General features: G+C 39.1%; 1 protein-coding gene across 2 annotated transcripts in view; it reads right to left on the bottom strand.

Annotated features, from left to right (window-relative positions):
• Positions 1 to 995: 995 nt before the first annotated feature.
• cep41 (centrosomal protein 41) overlaps positions 996 to 13699 on the bottom strand; it is a 37470-nt gene continuing 24766 nt past the window's right edge. The window contains exons 9-11 of one of the 2 annotated variants that reach the window (XM_048553939.2): positions 13190 to 13304; positions 10055 to 10270; positions 996 to 3916 (exon numbers count right to left, since the gene is read on the bottom strand). In XM_048553939.2, the coding sequence (XP_048409896.1) occupies positions 3816 to 3916; positions 10055 to 10270; positions 13190 to 13304 (432 nt within the window). In that variant the 3' untranslated portion in view covers positions 996 to 3815. The remainder of the gene's footprint in view (positions 3917 to 10054; positions 10271 to 13189; positions 13305 to 13699) is intronic. The other variant, XM_059654510.1, reaches the window with a different exon arrangement.

The following is a 13699-nucleotide window of genomic DNA, read 5'->3' as shown; positions in this document are numbered from 1 at the left end:
CAACACATCCATCCTAGGACAAGCCAAACAGAGACATGCACGAGAATTCCTAGAGGCATGACATTCCAACCGGAACTCCATCAACAAACACATTGGCTCCAAATCAATCTACCATCGTCTGAGAAAAAGAACAGGAAATGACATCACCAACCCAAGGAAACCTAAACATTTAAATAGAAAACGGGACTTAACACCAGCGCTTCATCGGAGGCTCACTGATGATGTTACCTAGAATGGTGACGAAACGTCTGAAAACGAACCTTCCAGCTCAGCGAGCAAACTCACATCCAGAACCTCAACCTGAGCTACAAATCTTCTCAAAACTCGCTAACAAGTACTTAATGTTAGTTGGGAGCATTCAAAACAGAAAACTGGGGTGGGCTTTTAGCTTAGCGGTACATTCCTGATTGGGCCAGAAGTCACAGGGTTCAAAGCTGCTCCACAGGCCAGACAAGTGGAGACTGGAGCTCAGGTTCTGCGTTTTGAGATACAGTAGCATCCCTGTCCTTTTTGTTTTACATATCATGCGGGCTAGGTAGTAACAATAAAATTCTCCTGCAGTACATTGCTAACCACACTATCAACTGGTATGGGAATATTCATATTTAAAAAACTGCAGTTACTGAATCCTCCACTACTTTACATTATTCTCCCAGCAAGGAGTATTGCAAGCAGGACAGCACAATCCCATGAACAATCAAACCCACAAGTTCTCTACAGCATTAAACTGTACCTTGCTGGTATTTCATAGCAACAGGAATCCTGGCTAACTTTAATTCATCACTAGCTTGAGAAATGAAAATCACAACATTAACTTTCAGAGATCACCCATCTGTTGGGCTAAATTACCATAATGGACCATGGCTCATGTGGCTCATGGAGTCATTTGAAGAAAAAAAAATCCCTTCAGCTCAGACACAATCTCGGTGAAATTAAGTTGGGACATTTAAAAAAAACAAATAACTCAAGTACTGAGGAAGATATGCCATTCACCATTTCAAATTTAAAACAAATACATTTTATTTAAAAGTACAAAATGTGCAGATTTTTATATTCAAAACCAAAAGCCAACATCACTTGACCAACTGCCAGTCATAATCATCTAGTTGGCATTCACGAAACATGCAGAACAACTACAAGGAACAAAAATGAAGGATCCTTCTGGGATGCAAGTTTTAATAGCAGTACGCCAATAACAATCTGATCTGATCCAGGCGTCGAACTGGACGCCTGATACTACAGCAGGAAATTCCTCAAAGGGTAACTCAAAGGCCATCAACACACACATCAGATCCACTGGCAACATTTCACATCTTCATAAAAGACAGCAGTACATGTAAAAAGAAACTTTTTGAAAATCACACTAAGATGTTTATAAGCTTGATCTCTGATCTGCACTAAGTCAATTACTCTTAGGATAATATATTAAGTCACTTATAGTTAGATTGTAATATTCTTGGCCTTGGGAAGTGAATATCTCTGAGGGGTACTCATTTAGATCATTCTCAGATAAATCTTGTTTAAAAAAGTGCATGTCTATCATAGTACTTTTTACTGGATCTGGGGGTTTTCAATCCACTGGCTCACGATCCATGCTTTAGAAAACACGAACAGACACCTGTCAATTCTGTTTGTCTTAATGCTATACAGTGATTAGTACTCGCAAATCCAACTTTGCTTTTGTGTCTATTAATTTCCCTCTGAATGTTGTAAGGAGAACAACTGTGCAATTGTACTCGAGACAGAATAAACAATAAAGTCTTGTCCTAAGAGGATAGCCATGGTAATGAGCTGCATTTTACGTCCACAGTTAGGAAAGATGATTCCCTGCTGGGAGAGTACCAGCCACTACAAAATCTTACACCCAGCAGTAAAAGGACACTTCTACACTGGGCTCATTAACTTGTCAACACATGCAGCCAATAATCATTGAAACAACGTATTTTTTGGAAAAAGCTAGGTAATTGAGAAAACTGTCACATTTTCTCAGTCTTTGCAAGCACAAGTAAAAACCTTTTAAAAAGAGATGAAAAACATGGACAACTTCAGTTTTGTGCAGACATACAAATATTAACTTGGCTCCTTAGGAAAGAGAGACACAGGCTGGGATTCCAAGATGAAACACACTGCTGTGAGCATCTATGAATCACACTGCCACATATACATGGTGGTGAAAAACAAAAAAGCTTTCAAAATTGGAGGCACAAGAAAAACTGATTAACTCAGATTGACTGTAGCCAGGAACTAGTCAATAAGTGCAGTCAGTGAATCAACAGTATATAATTTACCATAGGCTTGACTCACTTCATTTTCTCATAGAAACACAGACCACAACATTTTATTTTAGGGTCTGCACATTCAGTTAATTTGTACATTTGGCTAAAATAGAGTTTAACTAGCTCCAGAGAAGCATGACATAGGTGAATGTTACTCTAGGCCTCACAATTAAATAAAATTCAGAGGTACTCCACAATACTTCTGTTTGTTAGATCTCAGTAAGTTGCCAGACTGAGATGGATCTAAATAGGGTGATCACCTTAAAAGCCAGCATTGGGAAAGGTCACTTTTCTTCCCCCCAAGAACAGATGGAGTTGTGGAATCCTAAAGTGTTTCTGAAGACACCAGAATTTCTTTTAAAAGATTGGAATTTGATCATTATAGTAAATCCACTGGTTCTGGTAAGCACAAAAGAAAGTCAAAATAGTTTGAAATACAAATCAAGGGTAATAATGCGTGGCAAGGGGAGGGACTGAGCACACCACAGACCAGTTTAGTACATGCAAAGACTTTGTATCAAAGAATGCTGAAGCCACATCCATATAGATTCATTACATATTTACCGACACATCAGTCAGGCCGTACACTTGCTCTCAGAGCCCCAATTGCAAACAGAAACAGGGTATTAACGATTGACCCAAGAAGCTTTTCACTTTGGTTTATGAAATGCTGCCCTGACACACTGATATATATGCCAGTGGAAATGTTCTGAATTGATTTGACAAATTTAAGATCATGGGTGGTTAAAATTTTGAAAAATAGGTCAAAGTGCACTATGCTTATAAATACATTACTTGTATTGCATTGTATAGTTTGAGCATGTTGTGGTATATGTTGGCATGTTACCAGATCTAATATACTGTTGGAATGATAAGAATCTGTTCAACTGCTGTTTAATTCTTGTTGCTTTGCATTAAGTATCCTTTAGTTGGAAATATTATCAACAGTTTCATATCGGAGGTGGTCATTAAGCATCAAGTGATAGTTGCGAAGACAGAAGAAGGTAAAATCCTTTAAAACCAAAGACTGGGATTAGCCCAGAGTTCTGTGATAATACAGAAAAGAATAAATTATTTTCCTTCATATTGTCATTTGGAACAGAAGGAAAAATAAAAACAGGATTTTATCTTAGGGTGTTCTTATGGTGCAACAAGTATTGTTTCTGTGTTTCTACATCCAAATCTGTGTTGGTATCTGTTGTGTATTCAAAACCTATAGTTGTCAACACGGGACTCAGTAATGAGACAGTTCTGAACACAGTCTTTCCCTTGTTCTTCTGTTTTAATCTTTTCCACTGCTTTTGGATGGAGTTTAAAGGTATAAATTAATTTAAAGTGGGTAATTTAAACCCAAGCAGATAGTGTTTTGAAAACTTACGTTGGCTATTGTTTTCAAAAGCATCTATTTGTAGACATTGCTTCAAGTTTTTTTTAACAGAACAGTGATAACAATTTTCTACAGCACTTTAGCAATACAGTAGCTAATGATTTAAAAAAAACAGAAGTATTAAGAAAGGTGAAGGATTAACATTTTGATCGTTATTTCCATGGTTTATTTTGGATGCTGCCTGTCTGGGCATGAACTGAGCTGCTGGATGATTTCAACCGTGCTCTTGATGAAGAGAGATGACTGAAGCTGCCTAAAAGACATTAAATAAGCAAGAATTAGAACACCTTCATTGCTAAATTGTATTAAATTAAATACATTCTTGGAATTGGCAGCACTGAACCAAATTTGCAAATAGCTGAGAATGTACTCTCTAATTGCCTCAGGTAAACATACCTACCAGCACAATATTATGGGCGGAAAAGATGAAGTGAACACAAAGAGAGAGTACAGTTGAAATTATTAAAAGACAATAATTTCTCCAATTTGAAAATTGCAATCTGCAGAAGACAAACCAATACAAAAGATCAAATAATGAGTCTTTTCTGCATTCATGCCTGTTTTATAAGTCACTCTCAAGCAGAGAAACCTGAAGATGAAAACACCTCAATAACAACATAGCCAAATCCTTCAAAAGATACCTGAAAATTCACTGAAAGCTCAAAAAGGGATTTTACAAATTCATACAAATGGTAGGAATTCCAGAGCTGGCATGGCAACTAAAGGCTCAGCCACCAAGGCTGAAGTAAATCAAGTCAGTAATGGACAAGAGATTAAGAAAGGAGATATCCCTGAGAACTATGGAGCTAGGGAGGCAATTAGACAGTTAGGGATGGGTGTGATTACAGAAGGGTTTTAAAGAAAAAGGATGGCAATGTTTAACCAGGCATCAATGTAGGGTAGTGAGCACAGGGCAAACAGCATTTGGGATGGAATTTTCCCTACTGGTGAAACACAAATAACGCCAAGTGAGATGGCTTAATTAAGAATGAAAAAGAATCGTATTCTTGACATTGAGAAACTTTATCAATTAAGTCAATTCACCATTTCCACAGTGACATGAAGCCCAACCCCAGACTTGATCTGCCCCCTGTCTTCATAACACTATAGATTACCCCCAGATAAGCTGCCTATTAGTGATCAAACCCCAATGACTGACTATAGCCCACACCTCGACTGATTTGGCAGGGCTGCTCTGAATGACTATAGTCTATCCTTAACAGTACCCCCAATGAGCTACATGTTTTGGGGAATTCAGAATCTTACTGGTGAGTGGCAAAAAGCTAATTCCAATGCATATGCATCTCATTAATGCTTCACCCCAATGACTGACATTGCATTTTCGATCTTTCTCTCCACAATCGAGAAACGAGAATTCACAAAACTTCAACGAGAGCATTGATGTGTCTTGTCAGCTTCTATAGCAGCTCGCAGAGTGATTGTATTGACTTGCCTTCACAAGGAACCACATTTTTTGCATCAGGTTGCTGCAAGGTCAACGGCCGCATGCTTCTTGGACTTTCATCCATGTAGCTCAATTATCAGTAAAACACCAGCCTCACAATATTGTCATGTTTGCTATTGGTCCAATCCATCTGCCATTTAAGGCTTCAAGCATCAACGTTAGAGCTGAGGGACAGCTAGAAATTGCATGCTCTTTGCAGGTCAGTTTGCACGGTGGAACATCATATGTAATTATACGGAATTTTTAGAGTTGAATGATTGAGGCAGCCTCAAGGTCTTTGTCCAATTTTCATGCTCCATACTTTTAGGACTTACTTAGAAATAGACAGGCAGGTTGTGTGTCGCGTGATTTTTTTTAAGCATAGATGGAGAGGCAGGCAGCTTATAGCAGGGTGAAGCGCTCAAGAGCAAATATATATCAGTTGGCACAATGATAGTCAACAATCGAGTTGTAGTGTCTGCCAGAAACTTATGTGGCAAAGGCACCATATGTACTTGAAGAAAACTATGACCTGTGAAAGTCAAAGCTAATAAAATTCACTGGGATGACAGCGAACTCCAGTTAGTCAAAGGTACAGGCACAATCAATTAAGGGCCTTATCTGATTCTAGCTTGTGAGTTGGCCACAAGCAGTCGGTCCTATACGCCTGCAGTGGCCATGGTCAGTGTTCCATGTCTGGTGCAAGCAGCCTGGAGATTACATGTAGCTCACTGGGGGTACTGTTAAGGATAGACTATAGTCATTCAGAGCAGCCCTGCCAAATCAGTCTGGGTGTGGGCTACAGTCAACCATTGGGGTTTGATCACTATTAGGCAGCTTATCTGGGGGTAATCTATAGTGTCATGAGGACAGAGGGGAGATCAAGTTTGGGGTTGGGCTTCATGTAGTGAGTCATTGTGGGAATGGTGAAATGATAGGAAGCAATTGCAGATTGAGTGAATGATGGCCCTTGGAATGTCAGGAAGCAGAGCGAAGTTGGGGACACTTGCCCTTGCAAAGTGCAGGAGTTCACTGACCTTCTTATGGCGTTTTCACACTGCACGCACCACTGAAGTGTGCTGCTATCTTTGTCCAGGCTGGCTAGGTCTGGTGACATAGACTTTTTTCGGGGTCAGCAGGCAACAGGATTGACCAGCTCTCCAACACCCTATTAACCATAACTTTCTTCAGGAAGCAAGTTTAGTTTTCTTCAGTAGAATTTGGCTAGAGTTGACAGACGAGCACGAGAGTGGCTTGTAGTGCCTGAAATAGTGGCTAATTTGGCTTTGAAGTGGAGCCTCAAAAGCCGCAAGATCCTGGCAATGGAGAAGATTTCCATCTTATTCAAGTACTTTGGGACCAGTGACCATAATTATATTAGTTTTAAAATAGTGATGGAAAAGGACAGGCCTGGTCCACAAATTAAAGCTCTAAATTGGAGCAAGGCCAAATTTCATGGTATTAGATAGAAACTTTCAAAAGTTGATTGGGGGAGGGTATTTGCAGGTAAAGGGACATCTGGCAAATAGGAGGCTTTCGAAACTGAGATAATGAGAATACAGGGACAGCATGTTCCTGTTAGTGTGAAAGGCAAGGCTGGCAGTTGTCAGGAACACTGGGTAACCAGAGATATTGAGGCTCTGGTTGTAAAAAAGGAGTCTGTGTCAGGTATAGACAGCTGGGATCAAGTGAATCTCTTGAGGAGTATAAGGAGTGTAGGAATAACTAAAGAGTGAAATCAGGAGATCAAAAAAGGAGACATGAGATAGCTTTGGCAGATAAGGTTAAAGAGATTCTACAAGTATATTAAGAGGAGGACAGTAACTAGAGAGAGAATAGGGCCCCTTAAACATCAATGAAGCCATCCATATGTGGAAGATAGTAGAGATCCTAAATGAATATTTCACGTTAGTATTTACTGTGCAGAAAGACTGGAAGCTAAGGAACTTGGGGAAATAAACAGTGATGTCTTGGAAAGAGTACAAATTAAGAGGAGGTGGTGCTGGAGGTACACAACGGTAGACAAATCTCCAGACCCGGATCAAGCGTATCTGAGGACAAAGTGAGAAGCTAGGGGAGAAATTGCAGGGCCTCTAACAGAGATATCTGTATCACTGATAGACATGGATGAGGTGCTGGTGACTGGTGGGTGGCTAATGTTGTGCCATTATTTAAGAAAGGCTGTAAGGAAAAGCCAGGGAACTACAGACTGGTGAGCCTGACGCCAGTGGTGAGTAAGCCTTGGAGGGGATTCTGAGAGTTAGGATCTACATGCATTTGGAAAGGCAAAGACTGGTTAGGGATAGCCAGCATGGCTTTGTAAGTGGGAAGCTGTGCTTCGCAAACTTGATTAAGTTTTTGAACAGGTGACCAAGAGATAGATGAAATCAGAGTGGTAGAAATTGTCTACAGGGGCATTAGCAAGGCCTTTGACAAGGTTCTGCATGGTAGACTGGTTAGTGAGTTTAGATCACATGGGGTCCAGGGAAAGCTAGTCAGTTGAATTAAAAGTTGGCTTGACGATAGGAGATAAAGGTGGCGGTAGAGGGTTGTTGTTCAGACTGGAGGCCTGTCAAGAATTGGTGCAGGGTGCAATGTTGTTCGTCATTTACATAAACAATTTAGATGAGAATTTATGGGGCAAGTTTGTGGATGACATCAAAATTAGTGGTATAGTAGACAGTTAAATAGGCTAAGAGTACAACAGGGTCTTGATCAACTGGGCCAGTGGGCCGAGGAATGGCAGAGGGCGTTTAATTTAGATAAAAATGAGATATTGCATTTTGGTAAGACAAACCAGGGCAGACTTAAACGCTTAATGGTGGAGCCCTGGGGAATGCTGTCATACAGAGAGACCTAGGGGTGCAGATACATAGTTCCTTGAAAGTAAGTCACAGGTAGACAGCGTGGTGAAGAAGGTGTTTGGCATTCCTTCCTTCATGGGACTTCATATTATGGCTATCACGACGATGGTAAGGCCACATTTGGAGTACTGAGTACAATTCTACATGCCCTGTAACAGTAAGGTTGTTATTAAACTGGAAAAGGCACGACAGAGATTTACAAGGATGTTACAGAGACTGGCGGGCATGAGTTATAAAGGAGAGGCTGGATAGGCTATGACTCTTTCCTTGGATGTAAGAGGATGAGGAGTGACCTTATAGAGGGTTATAAAATCATAAGGGGTACGGATAAGGTGAGTAGCTAAGATCTTTTCCCCAGGGTAGGGAAGTCCAAAAATAGATGGCCTAGGTTTAAGGTGAAGGGAGAAAGATTTAAAAGGGACCAATGGGGCAACTATTTCACACAGAGGGTGCTGTATATGTGGATTGAGCTGCTAGAGGAAGTGGTAGAGGCGAGTACAATTTTAAAATTAAAATTAAATTACAATTAAAAGATACTTGGACAAGTACATGAATAGGAAAGGTTTAAGAGAAATATGGGCCAAATGCAGTCAAATGGAACTAGCTCAGTTCAGGAGACCTAGTTGGCATGGATGGGTTGAGCTGAAGGGTCTGTTTCTGTGTTGTATGACTCTATGCAATTTACCAAATAACTTGTCCATACATCTACAGTAATTCCTCCACATCCATGATAATTGCTGTGAATGATGAAATTCGCAAGTGTGGAGCTTGTTTAAAATAAGTTAAAATGGTTAAAAATATCACAGATATGCAATCTTTGCATGTGGATGTTGATTTTTGTTATTAGTTAGTTTTTGGTGCAGATAGGAGAATTTGTGATTCAGATTTCACAGGTACAGCGGATTTAATGTAATTTACATAATCAATGAGTTAAGAAATGCATGATTGCACAAGTTAACTCACTGTAGCAATGCCATAAAACATCCTGGACGTCACTCTTTTTTTTAACTGCAAATGGAAAAATCTTGGTCTTTGATGAGTTAGGATAAGGACAACAGAGTTTTAGATGAACTCAAGTTTACAGGAGACAAAATGTGGAACAGCAATCAGCAGCCTGTTGGAATAGTCACGATTAGCAGTAACAAAAGCATGGGTGAGGGTTTCATCAGATGAACTGAAACAGTTACAGAGGTAGTAACAAGTGATCTTAGCAGTTAGATGGATATGTGGTCAGAAACGTATCTTGGAATCAAATACAACACTTGGGGTGGCAAACATCTGATGTAGACTTAGACAACTGTCAGGGAGATGAATAAAGTTAATCAGTTAGGAAGTAGAATTAGAAGTGCAGGACAAAGGCAATGTGTTTATGTCTTCCCTCTATTTAATTAAGACATTTTTACATATCCAATGTCAGAGGAGCAGTCTAATAATTTAGAGACAGTGAACAAGTTAGCAGGTGGTGGTGAGGTACAGCTGGGCGTGATCATGGTTCATGCAAAAACTGGTGTCAATAAAGGGCAATATGTAGCTGAGATTTACTCAGTAGCCAAAGACTGGTCCTGGGCAATACCAGAAACAACAGTGCAAAAGAAGTGATTTGTTGATTATGATTAAATACATAGGAACATGGTAAATTTAGACTGCTAAATAAATAAGAAGGCTTTCATTAGATTAATTAGATTTTTCCTAATATTTTATGTACAAATGACCTTTGTAGGGCAGGTGATCTGCGAATCTCTTTATTCTTTGAAGCCATCCTGAATATCTCGCTAATTAGTGTTTGATATTTTTATCTCAGCCATTTTACAAAAGGATGTTTGGAAAGCTCTTTGGGCCTATTTAATCTCATCATTCATAGACAGCTGCCCTACTACAGCTTTAGCATCTCATACAATGGAGGTTTATCTTCAATAATGCAGGACTGACTCTTGCCAAACTACATTGTAGTGGTCAGCCACGACATCTGACCCATAATGTACTGCAAGCAGAGACCACCTCAAACCTCTGTTAAACAATGTTTGCACAAGGTGAGCTTTTGGATTCCCTTTAATGGAATGTTCATTTTCTAGAATTTCCTTACTAGGTGAGTTACTTGGCAGTAGGATTTCATCTAGGTAGTGCTGGATCTTGTTCAAATCATCTTTAGCAAATCGGAATTTATCCTCTGCAGGGTGTGGAGGTTTCTGAGGTGTTGACTGCCTCTGGCGAGATGGCAGAAGAACAGGAGGCTGGCATGACAGCGGAATTGATCCAGTGGTTAGTCCTTCTGGGAATGTCTGGGCAACAACTTTCAGACCTAAAATGACAAATATTATTATGAGACAGTAAGAACTGTAGATGCTGGAGTCAGACATAATACAGTGTGGAGCTTAAGGAGAACAGCAGACCAGGCAGGTTCAGAAGAGCAGGAAAGATGACGTTTCGGGTCGGGACCTTCTTCAGAAAAATTATTATTATTTCAATTATTATGATTTTGGTTTACAATTATAAACAGAATTTCAGGATTAATGGCTTTCAAAATGTGAGAGATACAGGTAAATGAAATAAACATAACTTAATGTATTTTTGTTTAAAATGACATTTTGATGGTAATTAAATTAGAGGGCTGGAAAGAAGACTAAGTGTATTATAACTGATCATTTTCTCCAATTTGTCATCTTTTCTGAAGTAAGTTGTCCAGACTCACTGCTCAATTTAGTGTTGGTTATCTGAAAGAGTGAGGAAGAGGTGTTCTTGGTGGAATGCTTTATGCCTCAATACAGTTTATGGCAGATGGTACTATCATCAACAAAAGTGACCATCTCAGAAAGGTTACAGAGATAGTAGGAACCGCTGATCTGGGAGAATCTGAAGAAGGGTCTCGACCCAAAACGTCAACTTTCCTGCTCCGCTGATGCTGCTTGGCCTGCTTTGTTCATCCAGCCTCACACCATGTTATCTCAGGAAGGTGCTGCTTTTAAAGACTATTTAGGTAAAATTATCTGCATGTTTCCCACTGCTCTGACAAATGAGACATTGAATATTGAAAGCACTTACATGACACAATGCAGTGGAGGTCTACCCCCAGGTGTTAATGTTTTGCTAAAAATAGCATTCAAAAGGAAATATTCCCTCAGGAAGGTCTCACTAAGCCATAACTGCCTCATCCCTCCTCTACAAATAAACCAATTGCTCGCAGACCTCAGCTGAACCTGCCTTGTCACTAATGCCCTATAGTAACAGAAACAGGGAAGTAAAGTCAAATTGGGAAAATGAACAGGTACAGAAACAAAACTTAATGCAGAGAAGTGTGAAGTCATGCATTTTGCTAGGAAAAATGAGGAAAGTCAATGTGATTTAAATAGTATAAATATCAATTGATTGCAGGAAGCGAGAAACGTACAGACATAAATCTTTCAGAGTGGCAACCAGGCTGCAAAACATTTTAAGAGGAAAATCACAGGACCCAAAGATTCTCAGCTTTATTAATACAGGAATGGAGTACAAAGTGAGAAGTTGCATTAAACCTTTGTAAAACATATTGATTAGGCATCAGCTGGTGTTTGTGCTCAGTTCTGGGTACTGCACCTTATGAAGAATCTTAAGATTGTAGAAGCAATTCAAATCACATCAGAAATAATGGCCTTCAGTTGTGTCGGAATGCTGGGAAAATTGGGAAATTTGATCATAGTATTCTAAATTATGAATATATTTTTGAGCAGTAATTATGGAGAAACTGTTTCACGGTAGAAGGGTCAATAAACTGTAAATGCAGATTTAAGTCGATTGGTTAAAAAAAAACCCACGAAAAAGATTTTAAAACCACAGAATTGTTGTAAACTGGAATGTAATGCAATGAAAAGCTGGCAGAAGAGGAAACATATGAACATTCAAAACAGAATTGGATAAATGCTTGAAGGGAAAGAAATTACAGGGCTATTAGGAAAGAGCAGAGGAGTGGGCTTTATTGGGCAGTTTACCAAAGAGGGACAGCAAGCTGAATGGCCTCCTTTTGTTCAGAATCACTCTATGATTCCTCTTGCTCTCAGAAATTTTGAAGGGTGGTCCAGACCTGTTTGGCTCTGATCTCGTTGGGTCATTGAAGAGCTCAAAAGTATGATTTGGCAAACAGAAAGCCCATAAAGTTGATTTTAATAACTCTAAATTCCTTAATCTGGAATCTTCATTTATAGTAGATTTATAAATAAAATAGCTGTAGTGTATATTTGATTACATACTTCAAACATTAACTTTTAAGTGGCATTCCTAGGAATTTGCAAAGTGCTGACTTTCAGAATAAGATTAAAGACCATATTCATGTAAAAATTTAATGAGGTTGCTGAGTTTTTAAACATGATTCTTAGTTACATCTACAATTACAATTTAAAACTCAGTTTCCTTTCAAAGTATAAAAACATGACATAACTAGAGTTCAAGTATTTTCCACTTACATCTGGACTATAGAGATTCTGTAATTAAAAAAGTAATCTGCACATCTGAGTGCTGTTTGGTTTCATTGGCTACAAGCAGAAAAGAATTCCAGTTTTACTAGCTTTGTGTTGAATGAGCAGTACATATGCCTTGCATGCTTCTCACAAGACGAATCCATGGTCAAGTGCAGAAGTTACCAAACTACCGAGAAATATAACAGAGATATAACTGTCAATGTGGGAGAATCTGAGATAACGAGGTGTAGAGCTGGATGAACACAGCAGACCAGGCAGCATTAGAGGAGCAGGAGTATAATTTTGTGTATGCTGCCTGGCCTGCTGTGTTCACCCAGTTCTACACCTTGTTAACCAAGAAATATATAGTAGGTTTTGTTTACTTGCATTGGTATACAAACTTACTCCCAACTAAACACACTCTACTAAACCTAAAACCTTGGGAGGCAGGCTGGCAAAAATCCTTAAATATTTATAGTGACAGTGCTGGTGTTTAAACAGCTAAAACTAAGTCACTTAAAAACAATGGCAACATTATTCACTGCTCATGCAGGCATGAGTACAAAAACAGTTTAGCCAGAACTCATTTAATAAATATCTTGGATTTCAATGAGAATTAGACAAGTAAATCTTAATGAAAATGTAATGCTGGCAGCTGTACAGAAAAATATGTTTAAACTACTCAGGTTTATCTGTTACTACTTGTCACATATCTTTTTCTTCTGTTTAGCTCAATCGTTCTAAGGCATCAGACAGGAGATCAACAAAATTTCCAGAAATAAAGCACTTACCGCCGGACAGCATAAAAAGATTCTCAAAGCCTCTCTCGCATAGTGTTGTGGCAGCCTGACTAGCTATCCGTTCATCTTCATCATAAAGCAGAATGATTTTCCCAGATGCATTTTTCTAAGTTCAGTTATTAAGGCAGCTAGTATCACCTTAAATTGACAAACTTCAAGCTGACATCAAATTAGTAGTAAAGTCGGTTAACCCAAATTAACCAGGTTAGTGGGAATGAAGAAAGGGAGGAGGGTGAAACATACAAAGGCACAACATTCTGAATCCAAATTTTCACCCACAAGCTGTTTTGTTGCGTAACAGTAAAAAGCTATCTGTAAATAGGGAACTCAGAATGGCACTAAAAATGGGAAGATTGGGTTTAAAAATAAACACTGGGAAATTTCTTCGATTTGCTAAGGGCTGGATTTAAAAACCAGTTTCTTATGGTTGAAGAACAGTGATAAAATTTCAGACACAAACACGAACATCTCTCCTCCCATTGTTGCTCCAGGGTTTGGGTG

Source organism: Stegostoma tigrinum, chromosome 25 (assembly GCF_030684315.1).
Source record: "Stegostoma tigrinum isolate sSteTig4 chromosome 25, sSteTig4.hap1, whole genome shotgun sequence".
NCBI lineage: Eukaryota > Metazoa > Chordata > Chondrichthyes > Orectolobiformes > Stegostomatidae > Stegostoma > Stegostoma tigrinum.
The sequence above is the reverse complement of the archived record's forward strand: the minus strand, read 5'-3'. Positions and strand labels throughout refer to the sequence as shown.